Source organism: Exophiala bonariae, assembly GCF_035927105.1.
Source record: "Exophiala bonariae strain CCFEE 5792 chromosome Unknown scaffold_28, whole genome shotgun sequence".
NCBI lineage: Eukaryota > Fungi > Ascomycota > Eurotiomycetes > Chaetothyriales > Herpotrichiellaceae > Exophiala > Exophiala bonariae.
Window position 1 is genome coordinate 120,769 of NW_027042503.1, and position 18,082 is coordinate 138,850.

At 50.1% G+C, this 18,082-nt stretch overlaps 8 protein-coding genes across 8 annotated transcripts; 5 read left to right on the forward strand and 3 right to left on the reverse strand.

The window, feature by feature from the left end:
* Window positions 1–1,082: 1,082 nt before the first annotated feature.
* Window positions 1,083–2,714, reverse strand: LTR84_007164 (uncharacterized protein; the record flags this gene model as incomplete). Its single annotated transcript, XM_064850717.1, has 2 exons — window positions 1,083–1,226; window positions 1,323–2,714. 2 exons carry the CDS (start codon window positions 2,712–2,714, stop codon window positions 1,083–1,085), a joined length of 1,536 nt encoding a protein of 511 aa, XP_064702383.1.
* A 662-nt stretch (window positions 2,715–3,376) lies between these two features.
* On the reverse strand, window positions 3,377–5,206 carry LTR84_007165 (uncharacterized protein; the record flags this gene model as incomplete). The annotated part of the gene is made up of 1 exon (XM_064850718.1): window positions 3,377–5,206. The coding sequence occupies one exon, from the start codon at window positions 5,204–5,206 to the stop codon at window positions 3,377–3,379; it is 1,830 nt and encodes a 609-aa protein (XP_064702384.1).
* Window positions 5,207–5,602: 396 nt separating this feature from the next.
* On the reverse strand, window positions 5,603–7,316 carry LTR84_007166 (uncharacterized protein; the record flags this gene model as incomplete). The annotated part of the gene is made up of 3 exons (XM_064850719.1): window positions 5,603–6,548; window positions 6,596–7,156; window positions 7,213–7,316. 3 exons carry the CDS (start codon window positions 7,314–7,316, stop codon window positions 5,603–5,605), a joined length of 1,611 nt encoding a protein of 536 aa, XP_064702385.1.
* Window positions 7,317–7,997: 681 nt separating this feature from the next.
* On the forward strand, window positions 7,998–9,055 carry LTR84_007167 (uncharacterized protein; the record flags this gene model as incomplete). Its single annotated transcript, XM_064850720.1, has 3 exons — window positions 7,998–8,143; window positions 8,197–8,785; window positions 8,834–9,055. The coding sequence occupies 3 exons, from the start codon at window positions 7,998–8,000 to the stop codon at window positions 9,053–9,055; spliced, it is 957 nt and encodes a 318-aa protein (XP_064702386.1).
* Window positions 9,056–9,335: 280 nt separating this feature from the next.
* LTR84_007168 (uncharacterized protein) lies at window positions 9,336–11,006 on the forward strand (the record flags this gene model as incomplete). Its single annotated transcript, XM_064850721.1, has 4 exons — window positions 9,336–9,422; window positions 9,457–9,838; window positions 9,893–10,371; window positions 10,431–11,006. The coding sequence occupies 4 exons, from the start codon at window positions 9,336–9,338 to the stop codon at window positions 11,004–11,006; spliced, it is 1,524 nt and encodes a 507-aa protein (XP_064702387.1).
* Window positions 11,007–11,859: 853 nt separating this feature from the next.
* Window positions 11,860–12,621, forward strand: LTR84_007169 (uncharacterized protein; the record flags this gene model as incomplete). Its single annotated transcript, XM_064850722.1, has 1 exon — window positions 11,860–12,621. One exon carries the CDS (start codon window positions 11,860–11,862, stop codon window positions 12,619–12,621), a length of 762 nt encoding a protein of 253 aa, XP_064702388.1.
* A 959-nt stretch (window positions 12,622–13,580) lies between these two features.
* LTR84_007170 (uncharacterized protein) lies at window positions 13,581–15,355 on the forward strand (the record flags this gene model as incomplete). The annotated part of the gene is made up of 2 exons (XM_064850723.1): window positions 13,581–13,585; window positions 13,702–15,355. 2 exons carry the CDS (start codon window positions 13,581–13,583, stop codon window positions 15,353–15,355), a joined length of 1,659 nt encoding a protein of 552 aa, XP_064702389.1.
* A 1,497-nt stretch (window positions 15,356–16,852) lies between these two features.
* Window positions 16,853–17,440, forward strand: LTR84_007171 (uncharacterized protein; the record flags this gene model as incomplete). The annotated part of the gene is made up of 1 exon (XM_064850724.1): window positions 16,853–17,440. The coding sequence occupies one exon, from the start codon at window positions 16,853–16,855 to the stop codon at window positions 17,438–17,440; it is 588 nt and encodes a 195-aa protein (XP_064702390.1).
* Between the last annotated feature and the right edge of the window lie 642 nt (window positions 17,441–18,082).

Genomic DNA, 18,082 nt, shown 5'->3' on the forward strand with positions numbered 1-18,082 from the left:
ATACGTTTCCAACATGATTGGAACACTGGAAGTAACACCAACGGGAAGAAAAGGAATGATGGAAGGATGCGAGCATGGTGCGCGTCATCCAATGCAAACACACTCCGTGCTGAAGTCTCAGCTGGGCTATCAACATTGTCGCAAGACAATTTGCCCTCTACCGGAATCTCGATCGCAGTCTGCCTGTGCATACATGACAAAGTTGTATTGAGACAATTCCAACGATTGATGGAAAAGAATTTCCGAAGCCCGCTTCATACTATTTTTGAATGCAGGCAGCCGTGAACACAAGTGAATCTAAGCTCATTCGCACACTGGAGCCTTTGGACAGTCTGCTCCATAAATTATCTGCAGAACGATGGTGCGCCGTCTTGATTGGGCGCGGGGACCTTTCAACTAAAGGCCTTGAAGCTTGCAGGGCAATGTGCTGCTTTGGAAACAACCCGCCCCCATATGGACAACCGAATCAAGCAATTTCATTACGAGCTTGAATACTACCGAGTACGTAAGCTGGGACCCATTGCTGCGGTGCGCCTTTTCCAGTGCTACCCTCGTTTCCGATTGGCCTCCCATGCGTGAGCTTGTACTCGTAAGGTCCAGGTACATAGTGGAAGGAATAATAAGACTGACAGAGCCACCTCCTATAAATCGTATGTGCACAATTACGGAGAAACATGTCTCATTGATAGCGTAGCAGTGTATAATGGAATAGGCCCTACTAAGGGTTAACCGGCATCTCAGCCACGATTGTTTCAGGGTCGTCAGTCTCAGTTCTTGAACACGGCTAATCTGAGCATATTTAACAACTTTCTCGGGTTTACGGACTCGGCCTACGCGGAGTGACTGTGACGTTGCATCCATATACACATGCGGACACACCAAGAATCGACACGGAATGGCATAGTCTTCTTAGTGTTGGAAAGGGGTGGGTTTGAAAAATCCCCCGCTGACATGTTGCATCCTTCGCGTCAGTGCGATCCATCCATCCATCCTAACCAGAGAAAGCCCCTATCCAGCCTACCATAACGGAAACCTCACTTTTCATCAAGCCATAACATAGCACTCGCCAGTCAAAGTAGCAATTAATACTGGCCATCGATGGTGAAGGTGCCGGTCTTGGAGATGAGGTATTCATTGACAGCGACATCCTTGCCGGACTCCTTTCCATACCCGCTCTCCTTGATGCCTCCGAACGGCGACTCTGCCGCGGACGAGTTGCCGGTATTCTGATTGCGAGGGAAACACGTTAGATACACAACAAGCTTGCATGCAAAGCGTGGAGAGAAATGTATTGAGAAAGGGAAAAAAGAAAAAGAACTCACCAAGCCAATCATGCCGGCCTCTAGATTCTCCAACATCCGCCACATACGGTCGACGTTCTTGGTGAATGCGTAGCTCGCCAGCCCCATCGAAGTATCGTTCGCCCAGCGGACGGCCTCCTCCTCCTTCTCGAACTTGAAGATACCCGCCACGGGTGCGAACGTTTCTTCCTGGCTCAGCAGCATCTCGGGCGTCATGTCCACGAGGATGGTCGGGTCCATAAAATAGCCGCCGACGCCTTTTCCTTCGCCGGACCCTTCGTCTGCCTTGGCGTTCTTGTGCGCTTTGCCCGTTCCGAGTACGAGGCGGGCGCCGTGCTTGATGGCATCGGCTGCTTGTTCTTCTGCCTTGACGAGGCCACGGGGTGTCGTGACGGGCCCCATCGTTGTGCCGTCGGTGGCGCCGTGGCCGACTTTGAGGGCGGCGGTCTTGTCGACGAGCATTTGTGTAAATTTCTCGTAGACACCGCTCTGCACGTACAGGCGGTTAGCGGTGATACAAGCCTGACCTGCGTGGCGCCACTTTAGGGCCATGAATTGTGCGAGGGCTTGCTCGAGATCAGCGTCGTCGAAGACGATAAAGGGACAGTTTCCGCCGAGCTCGAGTGTGCATTTTTTCAACCCTTTCGCACAGAGCCCTGCTACGATCTTGCCGACTCGTGTCGATCCGGTGAAAGTGACTTTCTTGACGAGTGGGTGGACGATGAGTGCTTCAGACACGCTCGGGGTGTTTTCCAGAGAGGTAGTCAGGACGTTGAACACTCCGGGTGGGAAACCAGCCTTGGTTGCAAGGTGTGCCAGCGTTAGACAGGTAAGCGGAGTTTCAGGGCTCGGCTTGACGACTATCGTACAGCCAGCAGCAAATGCGGCTCCTGCTTTACGAAGGATCATGGCAATAGGAAAGTTCCATGGCACCAGAGCCACCGCGACACCGATTGGCTGCTTGATTACAAAGGTTCGTCGATTGGGTGCTGAAGGGACAGATACCGAGCCTTGGATACGTTCTGCCTCGCCGGCAAACCACCAGGTAAAGCCGAGAGAATAGTCGATCTCACCATAGGATTCGGCCAAAGGTTTGCCAGTCTCGTAGGTCAAGATCTTGGCGATGTCGTCCTTGGCTGCCGTGATGAGATCGTGCCATTTCATCAATAGTTGGGCGCGCTTCCGAGGATTCAGAATGCTGTACTCCTTGAATGCTTTGTAGGAAGACTGGACTGCCGCATCGACATCTTCGGTAGCGTTGTCTGGGGATGAGGCCCATGCTTTGTCGCTGCCTGGGTCGATTATGTCGAAGCGTTTGCCACTCTTCGCTTCAACCCATTGTCCATTGATATAAGAATCCTGGTGGAGGAGATCTGGATCCTTGAGCTCGAATGGAAGTTGAGGCTTCGACATTGTATTGGTTTATAGGAATGTTTAAAAGGAGGTATTCGAAAAGGGCGAGATAGCAGGGCTGGAAATGAGACGAAGGGCTGAGATGTTGGAGAAGGGATACAAGATTGTTTATTAACGCTGACCCCTTCCGTTCATCAAGAAATGAATCGTACAGACCAAGACCGAGGGGAACCAGCGCGGAGAAGAGATAGAGGAGTGCAGTGAGATGTTGTCATCCATGTCATCGACTTCAGGGCCATTGATTCAAACCCCGCATGGTCACCATCGTCCGCTGCCCGTTTCTCCACTGGCAATTACCAATTCTGTTGTTTTGCTCTCAGGCTTCTCGAAACCTTGAGATGTGCCAAAGTTACCCCTCCCGACATCTCAAAAATCCAAAGACCGGCTCGGTTGGCTTAAAAGTCTCGGAGGGCGTCGGAGAAAACTCCGATTCCTGGCGAACATCGTCCAGTTGATTGGTTTACTAGCCGGTGAGCCGCTGTAAACCGGCACATTCAGACCTGCAATTTCTGGGGCGTTCACTTCTGGCAGCTCTCTGCTCTGGCAGGCATCCGACAACCGGAAATCCAAGAATTGCAAGGGTGGGGAGGGGGGGGGGGCATTGCAAGGGTGGGGGATATCTCAATCACTGGAGAACCCAGCCTTTAGGAAAGTGGTTTAGATTAATCCGTGCCTGTTCTACTTCGTCCATAGACACCGCCAGCAAGAACCGGCTTAGCCGGGTCCCATGGCCCTATCACGACATTTTTATATCGCTGTAATCCTATCAACCACCATGAACATCCTCCCATGACAAACGCCGTGATCGAGCCGCCAATGAAGAGTCCTATCGTGCTCCTTAGGATAACATGCCAAATCCAACCTAGACAGAAGCCGCAGTTCCCATATGTATGTGTGTACGATTGTGACAAGATAAGGCCCAATCCACAAGTGGACACTACCACCAATCCCAAAGTAAGCCAGAGATGGGCGTTGGGAGATTTATGCCGGAGATGTCGCCTGAATACGGGGAATAGACCGAACACTTGGATAGAGAACAATGTGAGACTGAAAACAGCTGTAGACGTGAGAAGTCTCGAGGCCAGTACAGTACTGGCCATTAATGCTGCATTCGTAGACAAAGAAGATGGGAATGGAGGGGCTCGGACCGAGTTATTGAATTGCGCTGCAGTGGCTTCAATGGTTCTACCTCTTGAAGCAGCAGGAGATAGAGGTTCCATTGGACTTTTGCTTGGAGTGTAGACACTCCCATAATCAAAGAAGAAAATGTTGATCATTAGCAACCAGGTTGCGAAAGCCCAGATGGAGTCCGATGAGGTTGACTTGGTAAGTGATTTCAGAATGGGAGAGAGTCCTAACAAGACAAAATATATGAGACATGCAGATCTGAACGTTTTCCGACGCGCTTGAGAGCCATGGGAAATTGTAGTTGATGATGTAAAACTCCTCGGAGATTGAGGTTGCTGTTTTAGAGACAATCCAGGTGATGTGTCACCCAGACCATCTATTGGTGAGATAGACTGGAATGACGATTTGGACAAAGACTGTGTATGCTTGGCAGATGTCTTGGATTCATGGTCCTTGACGCTGAGGTTGGTAGTGGACAATCGAAGACCGATTCCACGCCCTCCCAGGCTACCATTCGCATGGCCATTGGTTTGACCATTCACGTGACCATTTCCATTCATTATCGGTTTGACAGAATCAGCAGAGCTGGTGCTCGATTGGTCGTCAAGATCCAAGGACCGTCGATTTGCCTTTAGAAATGTGGCCATCTCCTCAGCTTCCTCTTGTCCTATCCAACGATCCCAGAAAGTCCAACCCAAGACGGTTGCAATTGTCCCACATGTGACCACTGCGACTGGAGACAGGCGACCTTGGTATATCCCTGCATAAGCACATATGTAAATGGCGACAGAGCAAACATGTTGCACAATCACCGCAGAATCTGCCACCAGGGGCCAGAAATCATATGGCCTCAACCTAGGATTTCTTTGTAGATGATCAAGGAATGTCTCAGTATCGGTATAGTTGTCGGGGAACCCATGTTGTTTAATCCAGAGCAGCTTCTTCCACACATGTGGTTGTTTTCTACGTCTGCTGGCGGCCCTTCTCTTTTCCTCCGCCAGACGTGCTGCAACTGGAGGAATGGCAGGGGGTGCTCGTAGAGACGCAACAGCAGGTCGGAGAGCCGCAGCAGCTAGCGATGCGGCAGCGGAACCATTAATCTCATGGACGGGCCTCAGTCTCGGCGGAGAGAAGGGCCTGAACGCATCCTCTGGGGCGAGACGTCTTGGATCCGGTAGCAGTCTGTTCGCTTGAGGCTTTCCACGATTTGGATGGGTCTCTACGGGGACTGGAGGGGGTATCGGGGACGGAGTAGGCGACGGGGCTGGCGTGCTCGTCGTGGAGGTTGTTGCGGCACTGGGTGTACTGATGGCATCGGTGCCAACGGTGGAAGCCAGCACAGGAGAAGATGGAGGCGGTGCCATGTTGGGCCTCGGTGGTTACCTCAGTATCATATCGAGGTGAATGAGTTCGCGAGAAGCCGCCGATTGTAGTTCGGCATTTCTCTTTTCAAGCAGCGAGGTGAGTGGCAGGCTGACACAGATCAATGCGATCAACGTTGTGGTGATGGTATCCCCACGCGAAATTCGATTAAAGAGGGCTTCGGCTAACATTCTCTTCGCCAAACGCTAGATACTAATACCAGACATATAGCACTAGACTAGCTCGAAGACCACCCTAGGGCCTTGGCATTAGATCACCCGTACATTAGACTTTGAGATGCCACTTGAAAGTCTGGATTTGGACAACGCGTTGTTCTACTCAACCTCGACTTCGTGCTCCTCCGCCATGTTCCTCCCATTAGCACTCCGGTGTTTCTGCTATTCACCTGTGGCCGAAACATCTGCCAACTTTGCTTCTGTGTTTTGCTTCTTGAGTTGATCCTCAATACCCGCTTCGAGAGACTCTCCATTCATGACCTTCAAGGTAGACTTTAATTCTTCGGTGTCACCAACTGGAGGGCCTTTGAAGTGCTTCCTCGCATATACAAAGTACCAGACAACGCTGACGAGCGCAAAGAAGGTAAATACAACACTTGCATAGTTCATACTCGATGCAGAAACCGGTAAAGCTGTTGGCATGCAGAATAGCACTGTTGCTAAGATGATCCAAACGACGGCGACAATGTTGATCGTGTAACCAAATTTACCGAGCGAGAACGGCGCATCCAGAACCATATTCCGACCTCGCACGACAGACACCAGGATAGGCAGTCCGTACGATGCGGAGAGGCAAATTGTCGCCACTCCCGTGAACGAGTTGAATGCCGCTGATGAGCCAAGATATATCAGTGCCAGCAAGCAGTCGACGACTGTGGAGAGGAGGACTGCAAGCAGCGGTACGTCAAGTCCCTTGTGAACCTGCCGCCAGAGGTGGTGACCCGGAATGGCACCATCCCGAGCGAATGCATATGTGCAACGGCTTGATGCCGTCAAGGCACCCACCCCTGCGAACATCCAGACGCCCAGGAGGAGAAAAAGGAGTCCAAAGCCTCCACCAGCAGACCCGGTAACAATCTTGAATAGTAGCCCGATGGGCTGACCATTCTTTACCGCAAGCAGAATTTCCACTGGGGGAAGAACGAACAGGATAGGTAAGAGGTAAACGATGCCGGTGATTCCTGCCCCAACAACTGATAGAACTATTGCTTTCGGAACTTCAATGTGTGGGTTTTGAACTTCTTCGCTCAGTGCAGCTACCATCCCGTACCCTGTTAGGGTGTACGCAGCCTGAAGAAGGCCAACAAAGAACGCCCACCCTGCCGGCCTTTGGGAGTGTTAGTATTAGTTTCTGCTTCAGGAGGTTTGACTTACCAGCCACTAGCTGAAGCGTCATAATGGCCAAACACATAAGCAGCATCGTTCTTGTGATCAGCCATGGACAGCGTAACCACTAAAATGACGATCACTGTTGTGGCTATCCAGTACATCGCCACCTTATTAATGAGATCGAGGTATTTTGAGCAGAACACGTTGACCAATGCATGGAGGATCATCACAGCCCAAAACATGAGGATGGTTTGCCATGCCGTCGGAACGTATTCCTCATTCCAGAGCGTGATAGCGCTGAGAATCATCTGAGCCCCCGAGAAATTGATGCTCAGGGTGCAAGTCCAATTGCCGACGAGCGTGAGCCATCCATCGACGAAGGAAACCAGAGGAGCCCATTTTTTCGTGGAAAGAATTGCTGACCAATAATAAACTCCACCGGCTGTTGGATAACAAGAGCACACCTCAGCCAACGATGCTGCGATTGCTATCGAAATCAGTGTGACCAACAGCCATCCCCAGAAAATGGTCACACACTGTCCATCAATCAGTGCCAAGGAGAGTGTTGCAGACAGCCCGAATGGCGTTGCTATGATGGCCATAGAACTGCGACATTGTTAGTTCGATGCTCCACCGGGACACTCGTTTTCCTTTTTTCTTACAGTCCCATTACGCTCAACATGCTCAGGTTTCTTGGAAGCTCGGCTTGGTAGCCGAGTCTTGCAAGAGCGGCATCCGCGTTTTTGTTGGCGTTGTGCTTTCCCATATTGCGTCCCAGTTTTCGGAGATGGAGCCCGAGATTGTTGAAGTTCTAGATATGATGGCTTTGCCTTGTGGATGAACATGGTTCTCAAGCCCATATTTATGCTACGACTACTATCGATATCTTCGAGATACAGCCTGACAGAGCTGGTGGAAATGATCGCAAAGTATTGCAGGATCAACATAACTGATAATCCTGCCGTGTCTATACGAGAAGTTTCATGGGACGGCTTTCACTGATTAACTCCTGGCGATCGAGCTGCTACTCTTATTCGTTCATAAAACGGAAGTACTTTGCGATCGTTCAAATCCCAAACGGGACTAGTCTATCGACCTTGTGGCCCAGCCATGCCCACGAACCAGAAAGAGTATCTTCTTCCACATACCTCTACGGTTTCAGACCCAAGAATCATTATCATGGCTTTCGAAATCTCCACCGAGAAACTCAGATGTGGGGGTGTTGAACCAAGATCATCGAGCCTTAGTCCCATTCATGGACACAGGGACCATGAGATTCGACTACGCGGCTCATCACTTGTTTCTGCAATAAGTTGCGATCAGTGGTGGGACTTGTAAAGTTAGTTTTCATTGATATCAAGGTGAGGGTGCAGGTAGGTGTCTCAAGTCATCAACCTCCTCTTTCACAACTACTTCCAAGCATTGGATTCTTCTTCCTACCTACACAATGACCAAAGTCCGAGTTGGAGCAGTGCAAGCCGAGCCTGGTTGGCTTGATCTTGGCAAAAGTGTGGACAAGACCATATCCTTAATCCAGCAGGCGGCGGAGGATGGAGTCAACGTTCTCGGGTTTCCAGAAGTCTGGATCCCAGGGTACCCCTGGTTTGTCCTTCCAAATGTGTTCTTGAATATACTGACGCGACAAGGTCACTATGGACCAAAAGCGTTCTCGACAACACGGAAATGGTGCACAAGTATATGGCTAACTCGCTGTTGCGCGACTCTCCCGAGATGAAAAGAATTCAGCAGGCCGCAAAAGAGGCAAAGATGGTTGTTGTGCTCGGTTACAGTGAGCGAGATGGAGCTAGCTTGTACATGGGACAATCTTTCATCTCTGGAGATGGAGAGATAGTGCATCATCGACGCAAAATCAAGCCTACCCATGTCGAGCGAACACTTTGGGGCGAAGGGCAAGCCGAGTCACTCAAGACTGTGATTGACACACCTTTCGGCAAAGTCGGTGGGCTCAATTGTTGGGAACATCTGCAGCCACTGCTACGATACTATGAATATGCACAGGGAGTGCAAATTCATATTGCAAGCTGGCCGGCCGAGTTCTCTATGCCAGACCCAGCTGTCTTGGCATGGCAGTATCATGAGACTGGGGAAGCAAGTTATCGTGCGAGCCAATTCATGGCCATCGAGGGCCAGACCTTTGTGGTCGTCGCATCGCAGATCCTAACGGAGCAAAATCTGGAGTTGAATAATCTCACTGCCGCACCACCGATTAAAACGGTAAGTTCAAAATCCACACGACTGAATCATACTAAGCGATGTGCACAGCCTGGTGGTGGGTTTTCGATGATTTTTGGGCCTGACGGAAAGCCTCTCGCAAAGGCATTAACAGATGGGGAAGAAGGAATTCTGGTTGCAGACATCGATTTGAGGGATATTGATAGGGCGAAGGCGTTCATCGACACGGTCGGACACTATGCAAGGCCTGATCTGCTCAGCCTTCTCGTCAATCCATCGCAGGACAAGCATATAACAGTCATGAAGAAGTGAAAAGATTTCCACAGGCACATAGGAAGACGGACGGCAGTCCTGGGGACAGCCAGATTGACAATGCAGCTTATGATAAGGCCCGGGACACTTGTGTAAAGCTTGATAGGCTTAATTGTTTAGGTAAAGAATTTGTGCCTATTTTTACTGAGCTTGGTCTAGTGCGTCTGGAAAATGCGCCTTGGCATCGATACCAGCTTACTATCCTTCTTCCTGCTTCAAGAATCGCGTTCGTTGACTGACTGAATGTCCACATGTTGAGTTCGCGTTCTATTCTACCAAGATGGTAGGCAAAGCCTCGTCCTTCGTCGATCCGCAAGCAGAGAGATGGCCTCGTCAAAGTCCAATGTATCTTGCTGGACCTGCAAGAGTAAGGATGACCTCCCTCCTGACTTTCCCTTTAGGTAGGCACTGATGGGGGTCTAGAAAGGAAAATTGGCTGCGACAAGACCATTCCTACCTGCAAGAATTGTACTCGTACCAACAGAACCTGCGAGGCTTATGGGCTGAAGCTGAGTTGGCCCGACAAGATCGACCGGCGTCGCAAACCGTTTCAACACGGAACTACATCAAATCATGATGAGTCGACTCTCAGCTGCACACGTCGATCAAAGTTCTCGCCGATATACTTGATCAATACTGGTGTTCGTGATGTCCAGCTGAGCAACTGCTTCGTCCACTCGCATACACGAGAGAGCGTCATGCTCAAGCTTTCTTTACCTCCCCTTGCCAAACAACTGCCGATGAGAAGGGTTTCTGACGGCGAAGAAGCCTTACTTTCATACTGTAATTCGCGCCTCATCACGATTTTATGACGCACTGACTGAATCCTTTCATCAGACGAGGCAAAGTTGGCCAGATTTATCACCACTTTGGACGATGCGGAAAATGGATTTCGCCATGAAATCATTCCAATGGCGATCGCACATGACTCTCATGCATCTCAAAGTCTAAAGGCTGCGATTCTGGGCCTTTGTGCCTTTCACCTAGGCTACCAGGAAGATGCACTACGATACAAGGCTCGGGCGTTGCACTCCCTGAAGCTGTCCTTGCGAGCCGAAACATCTGACTTGATGAGTGCCCAAGTGGCAGCTTGTATGATGCTTTGCGTCTACGGAGTGTTCGATTCCAGTGACGGTCATTGGGCTGTGCATCTTCATGGAGCCAGAAGCATAGCGGAGAAGTCCAATCGAAGGACCATTCTGTCACCTTTTCTTCGAAGCTGGCTTCTTTACCACGAAGTTCTATCCCAGTTTTCTACGTCTCGTGCTGATGGAGACATTCATCCTATTCCGCAATCAGGAAAGCCCAAGACTGTTGTGAGTGACTGTCCGATGCGAGCAACTTCCAGGAATCGCCCACTGATTTTGGCACCTAGATAATCGGATCTCTTGGTTGTTCGGAGGAGCTGATGGAGCTTGTTGCTTGCATTAACAGTATAACATATACAAATCCTGGTCAAGAGTATATCGAGACGGTCAGACTCCGCCTGGCCAATCTTTCTCAAGTACTCCAAGTCAAGGAGGACCATCATCACCTGGCATCCTCTCCCATTATTGACAGACACCGTATTCAGCAGACTGCCGACTTTTACCATATCGCCGCTTTGATATACTTTCACCATCATGTCCAACGTCTGACATCTAAGCATCCATCCATTAAAGCTTTGGTCCAGTCAGCTTTAATGTTGATATCGCAACTGGGAATATGCACGAGCCCGTGGCCGCTATTTGTCGTCGCGTGCGAAGTGACAGAGGATGCAGAGCGACTTCAAATCTTGGAAACTTTTGCTGGAATGGAACGGCACAGGCGTATTGGAAACATAGCAGTCACGAGAATGCTCGTTGAGACTCTGTGGAAGCAGCAAGACCTCTCAGACGATGATTTGGTGAGGACAAACCTTGACTGGAAAGCCATTGTCGATCTGGAGACCATGATACCATCGTTCATTTGACACGGTTAGTCTATACCAAGGGCATGCGCTGACACAACTGATGCGCGATACGATTCAAAACTCATGCGCAAAGGGTGAACTAGGTGTACAAGAAGAATCGAGCTCAGTAGAGTAGGATGCAAGAGTGAGATTCTCGTTCATCCCAACACAGGACTCTAGCCCTGGCATACCCTGCGCTGCGCTGGCTTGTGATGGAATCATTACGAATGCGGACGGCCATACGCTTCGACGCCTCAGATGCTGATATATGTCAGATGGTCGTGGCCTCTTTGCGAAAACCTGCAAGGAGGTTACTAATAACGAAGATTCCAGGGGGATGCGAAAGCAACAGAATATACGCGTCTCTGCTATCAGCAACTCCTTGACCCAACTTATGGCAGAGCGTGGAGTGGGCAAACACCGGATCTGGAAACATTTGAAGTGAACTCCGAAACGGGAAACTTCTGAAGCAACCAATAGGAAAAGCGCCGTCGAAAAGTACTTACTCTTGATCACTATATACCATGGCAGAGATAGTAATCCTTTCCGAAGGTCGAGTCGTGATTTTGAAGACAGTGGCTCACAAGTTTGTCATCGGCGTTAATCATACTGGTCTCGAGTGATTTACAGACACCATAGGTAGAACTCTGGCTGCGTTCGTTGCGATCTCTCTGCACTGTCACTCAGAATGTACGCTTGGTCAGCCCAGGCTGCAAGAATCACCAGCTCGCAGTCTCAGATATAAAATGAGACGCTGGACTTGATCAAGAAAGTCGTCTCATTCATTCTACACTCACGTTTTATATCAGCAATTCAGCTCATTATTCACGATCGAACAGCCTTTCTCAATTATCAACAACCGCGCAATATCACGATGTCTTACCAAACAACTGTTCTGGTAACGGGTGCAAAGGCCGGGATCGGCAAAGGGTTGCTCGAAGCCTATGCATCTCGTCCAAACACCCTCGCCGTTGCTGCGATTCGAAACGGTCCAGAGTCTCCTGAAGCACTTGCCCTCACCTCGCTCCCTACCGCGCAGGGTAGCAAGATCGTTGTGGGTCAGTATGATGCGGGCGACAAATCATCTGCAGTCAATCTCGTGGAATACCTCACCCGGACTCATGGCATCAAGACCTTGGATATTGTGGTCGCCAATGCAGGTATCCTCAAACACTATGGTCCGGCGAAAGAAGCCAGGTCCGAGTTGATTGAAGAGCACTTCCGGGTCAACACCGTAGGCCCGATTCTCTTGTACCAAGCAACTCGAACCTTGCTACTTGCTTCCACCCAACAGCCGAAGTTCTTCATCATTTCTTCAAGTATCGGCAGCAATGCCCTGCAAGACAACTTTCCATTGGAAGTGCTCGCCTACGGCACATCCAAGGCAGCCGTCAACTGGGTAGCTAGTCGGATTCACCGCGAGGAAGATCGCCTAGTTGTGATTGCCATGCAGCCCGGCTGGGTCACCACCGATATGGGCATAAGAGCGGCTGAATCGGCGGGCCTGACAGCGGCTGATGTCCCTGTAAGCATCGAAGAAAGCGTTGGTGGACTGGTAAGCTTCTTCGACAAGGCTGATAGATCAGCACATGGTGGAAAGTTCTGGGATCAGAAGGGTGAACAAGTTCCGTGGTAGAGGGAGCGCGATTAGCCTATAGATAGGTGTAGGTTTCTCATATGACTCATAGTAGCTGAATTGAATTCCATTTTGAATCAGTCCACCTTGGGCAGTCGATCGTATGATCAATGAAGTCTTATTGTGAAATTGAGCGAATCGAGATCACCTGGAGCAGCCTCGGTGGAGGACACATATTCAGCTTTGCATCATTGATGGTTCAGGAGGATCCTATTAGTGAGTTGATGTGGACAGCTTAGGGCTAAGGAACAGAACTATCGCGTTCAATATTTGAATCGATTGGGAACGATTGCTACTTACCTTAGGAAAGCTAGTCGCAAGTAAAAAGACCGAGGGATGGACCTTGGCATTCAGTAGATGCATCCTACCGACCGGACCCGGTACCTACCTAGGTACTCAGGTAGATGATACCATGTCCTGATGTTGATTGAAGTGTTAGGAATGTTTGACATGGATGCGGCGTTGACTAAGGTACTTAAACTACTCACACAAACGTGAGGCCGCCGGCAGCCGAAATCGAGTGGAACATCTGCACAGCCACGATAACAGCTAAGCACCAAGACCTGAAGAAGGGGCAACCTCGCACTCTGGAGGACTGACTAACCATTAGGGACGGACTCCCAAAGCCCTGTAGCCCAATATCAACCAGGCAGACACAATATCCCTTATCCATAACTACCAAGTATTTGTACATCAAAAGGTCTAGTAACCTTCTTTAATTCATAGCTCCATTCATATCGCACTCCATGAAGCCCACCTAGCATTTCGACTGTACTGCAGCCAGCAATTGCTCCGTGGCAAACATCAATTCTCCAACGTACATCGCTGACGAATTGGGAAGAATCCCAGTGCAAGTGGATTCATCTTCTTGCACGAGAACATAAGACCCATTTGTGAGCACTATCAGTGATTAGATGGCTGGCGATGGTGTACAAAGGGCCTAGTAAGGGATGCGAATCATGTCGTAAACGGCGAGTTAAGGTACGTGGTCGCCTCCATATTGACCAGTACTCACAAGGATTGAACTAACAGGTGCGAAAAGTGCGATGAGACACGACCCCAATGTGGAAATTGTACAAGAAGGGGTCGTCAGTGCCCTGGGTATCGAAACTTGTTTGATGCTGTGCACAAGCTCGACAACCCAGCTTCTACCGAAAGGAAGCTGGCATCCGCCAAGTCTTCCTCTGGAAGTGGCTCACCATCAAGCGATGTCCTTGAATTGAGAACGCTGACCCGATCATCTTTCCAAAGAACACCTGAGTCGGATGGTGATGATTGCAATGTCTCGAAGGTGGATGACCTGTCTCTGATGATTGTGCCCTCTCGTAACGTCGAAACTGAGTCGATCTACTGGTTCTTCAGGAACTATGTCTCAGTGCCCCGGGATCCGACTACGAACATCTTCATCGAGCACATTTTACCCCTCTACTCCAATGCTCCAGCGGGCTCCGCATTGTCCCTAGCGACCAATGCGATCGCTTTGGAAATCATGCAGATGTGGTTCTCGCGCACGACGGGTTCGCATCTAGCAAGAAAATACTACGGTCAAGCCATGCTCCAACTGACCGAAACACTTCAGGATGAAGTTGAAAGTAAAAATGATGACACCCTTGCAACGGTGTTCATGTTTGACTTCTACGATGGTCTCCGCAAGCGATTTGCGGGTTTCATCGATAGTGGTGCCCACCAAACAGGCGCAATTGCACTTTTACGACACCGAGGCAAGAAGAACTTCGAGAATCCTACAGCCAGGCGGATGTATACGGCGATAAGAAGTCGGCATATCAGCTACGCCCTGGAGCATTGCAAGAAGGTCATGTTGGAACCCCACATGCTAGACGAGGATGAGACGCAACAGCCCGCTACACAATTAGATTTTGTCAATGCTGCTCTTGCCGAACTCAATGTGTATGCAGAAGCAGGCCCCAAGGCGGCTGGGATAAACACATTGGATTTCTACCAGCTCATCATGGCGAAAGCACTCCTACTCGATCGAAAACTCCAAGCTTGGCGAGCATCACTGCCACTATCATGGCAGCCAGTTGTGGTTCCGATCTCGAAGGTGCATCCTTCAATACGCGCTGCCGGGGTTTATAAGGATATGGTTGAGGTCTATTCCTCACTCGAAGTATCACATGTGCACAACGCAGCTCGTAGCTCCCACTTCAACCTGCTCCGAATGATTGAATTATGCCAACGAGAATCTGAGGCTCAGGGACAACTTCGTCTGGAGCCAGACCTACAAGCATATCTCGATCAGCAGACGCAAACAATCATTGACGGTTTCTGCGCATCAATTCCATATCACCTTGGAAACCGCACTGTCCTGACACTTCCCCATGAACGCTGCGAGTACCCGCCAGTGCCCCCAGAGCTAAGGCGACTTACCAACTACGTCGACGCCATGGGCCACCATACCCAAATGACGATGAAAGACCACTCGCGCGCAGCAGCAGCCATAGGTGGGTGGTTTTTGATAACTCCCTTGGTCGGATTTTTGTCCACGCCGTTGATGACACGTACGAAGATTGGACCACCTCCGACTCATTTCCTATCCAAGATTCGGCCTGGTCAATTGGAATGGATCCGATCGCAGTTGGTGAGGATAAAGGAGATATACTTGTTACCCCAGGATCTCGAGGGCGGTACACCTCGCATGAAGCAGGCTGAGATCCCACCCATACCAGGGCCAGACACCGGAAAGGCTTGGAAAAGGCTGCTGTGGGCGCTCTAGGATGTTGAGCTCTGTCTGCTTGAATAGTGCATGGCCGGGCGTATGTCAGCTTGTCATCCAGGATCCGGTCTGCTTGGTATGAATCCCAATCTCAAAGTGAGGCGCTGGATGATTGATGGCTGTCAGTTCAAAAACCTTAGACATGACTACTCGTAGTTGGCAATAGCACGTGGGACATCTGTCGTGCCACGTGTTCTCCCAGCTAAAAGGTGTACTTGTCACTCGTACGAGGAGTATCTTGAGACTCTCCAAGTCGAGAAGAGGGTCCTAGATGATTCTGTGCAACAGAACTTAGGCCTCCTTGTGAAGTTGTGAAGCCATCAAAATCTAGACCTATGCCTATTACCTCGGAGAATCGGAGGTTGATATCCATCGTCTGGACTGGCTTGAGGTGTCGTTAAATTGTAGAGTATTGTGCAGTATCCTCCAAGCAACCATTGGCATCGATACTTGGAATTAAATAACCCACGGCGCGCTCGTGAGGTGTCCCGTCTAGTTGATCCGAGGAAGAGATGGGAAAGAATGGCCTGGGAGTCGGCTGGGCTAGCAACCCGTTCTATCCAGAGCAATGTGTGCCGAAAGCACATGTCAGCTGGACATGTCAGGTCTACGAGATAACGAGGGCGTGCAAACGTGGACCAAGTGGAGCAGAGTGTTAGAGTTCAGGTAGCGTAACGGCCAGACTAGGCTTTTAGCAGGGTCAAGATATCGGTACCAAAAAACCACCAGTTGCAAACCAATGGAACAGGCTCATGCCAATTTGACAGGCGGGTTGATCAGGCGATGGCATTGCCGCTAATTTGAACAAGTACCCAAACTGCATCCGATACTTGGGAATTGCTGGGTCATGAAATCGACTGGATTTTGCCATTTTGGGGGTCTATTGAGGCCATAAGAGGAAAATCTGCATCCTGGGCAGCCACTTTCTTCGGATGTAAAGAGCTTCGGGGTATGAGACAAGACTTTTGATGCGGATCAAGAAGCGATCCGCTCTCAGATTGTTTGCAGGAATGTGGATAGTTGGACGTTGATCAATGTCGCTTGTGGTGGGTGAGACCTGCCATCGGTACGTACCAAGTGCTCCGAAAAATACTCATGTGCACGGATAGCAGGCGAGGTGTGTAAATGGACTCTGATGTTCTCAACACTTGGATAACTCAATGAAGACATTATCAAAATGGGCTACGAAGCCATGTCACGGTATGAGATTCCTATGTTGGGGATGGTCGAGGCCATTTGGGCACCCCTCGGCTTCAAGTTCTAGCGGGATGTCTCCTTGACCATAAGAGCTCCCTCAGGCTCGGTACCGGGCGTTCAGTCTTGCACCTTATCGCCCTATAACCTACAGTAGCTTTTGCGCGATGAAATATAACGCTCGTCCGTAGCCAGACCTCGGATTTTCCCAGAAGTCCCAATCGCAGTTGTTCAATATTTGTGAGAACGAGGAGATAACTACCTTTTTGTGCATTGCACCTACTGTAGCAGCACATCCTCACCATGTCGTGGCTCACTTCTTGGTTCACCGTTTCTCAGACCGCCTCCAGTCCTGCTTCACCCCAGCCAGCAACCGAACAGAAGCGTCTGCTGGAAGAGCCAGTCTCGAAACTGGAAACACCCTCCCCCATATTAGCACAAACACAGTCGGAGCAAAATCCTACATCTCAGCAAATTGTCCAGCGCGACCAGCCTCACAAGCCCAAAGTAATATTCGGCGCCGGTCTTGTCTTTCTCGGATTTTCTCTGCTCATCACGCGACGCGCATTTCTTAGGAAAAGATTTACCAATCCTCTGTTTTATGGCAACAGTCCGGAAGCCCAAGCTGAACAGGCAAAGAAGATCAATGGTACTCTAGAAGCCCTAGAGGCATTGAACCTTGCTACGATCAATGTCGCCAGCGTTGCATTGACCGCGGCTGGTGGTACCATGTGGTATTATGATGTGCGGAGTATGTCAGAAGTAAGGCGCAGGTTGAAGGGTGAAGGCAGGACAGAGAAAGAGGCAGAGGCAGAGTTTGAAGAGGCCATGGCAATGATGCTGGCTAGGAAAGAAACGAGCGAACCGGCATCTGGTGACAAAAGCCAGTGAGCAGCACGATCAAAAGTTTGTGCCGGAGTCCCCAGCAAGCAATGATTAAGGGCACGTGGCGGCTGCGCGATCAGATCTCAGAATCCTGGGCCTCACAAGGAGACTCCAGGCTACAGCAGACCAGGGTGCCAACCTCATGAAGCTGCAGCCATCACTCTGGGTTTCTTTGGCTTCACCATTATGAGTATTTATTACTCTTGTGGTCAGTGTTTGTACGCTCGACTACTCCCAAGCTCCCTGCCCTGGCCCGAGACAACCTCTACTGAAGTCTCTCAAAAATTGTTCTCTTGGCCAAACCGCCCTGGCGATACGTCCCTCCGAAGGCACCTCCAACCCTCTACGTATTTCCAGCTATCGATCCAAGAAGCCCACCAACCAGCTGGGGACGTTATCAAGCAGTAAAGCACTTTCGCTTTACGCGGTGTGGATCTCGAAAGTTCACAGTTAGCCAACATGACGCAGAAAGATCTTGCGGCAAGACTCGGCACGATTATGACGAAAATGTGTCCGGGTCAATCGCCTCTCTTCATTGTCATGTGTATACTTGTTATCTCTCACATCAGCCTGTGTGTTTGGGTGTGGCACCAGAAATGCAGAAAGAGACCGGTACGATGTGACACTTGTGGGCTGTATGGACGGTGC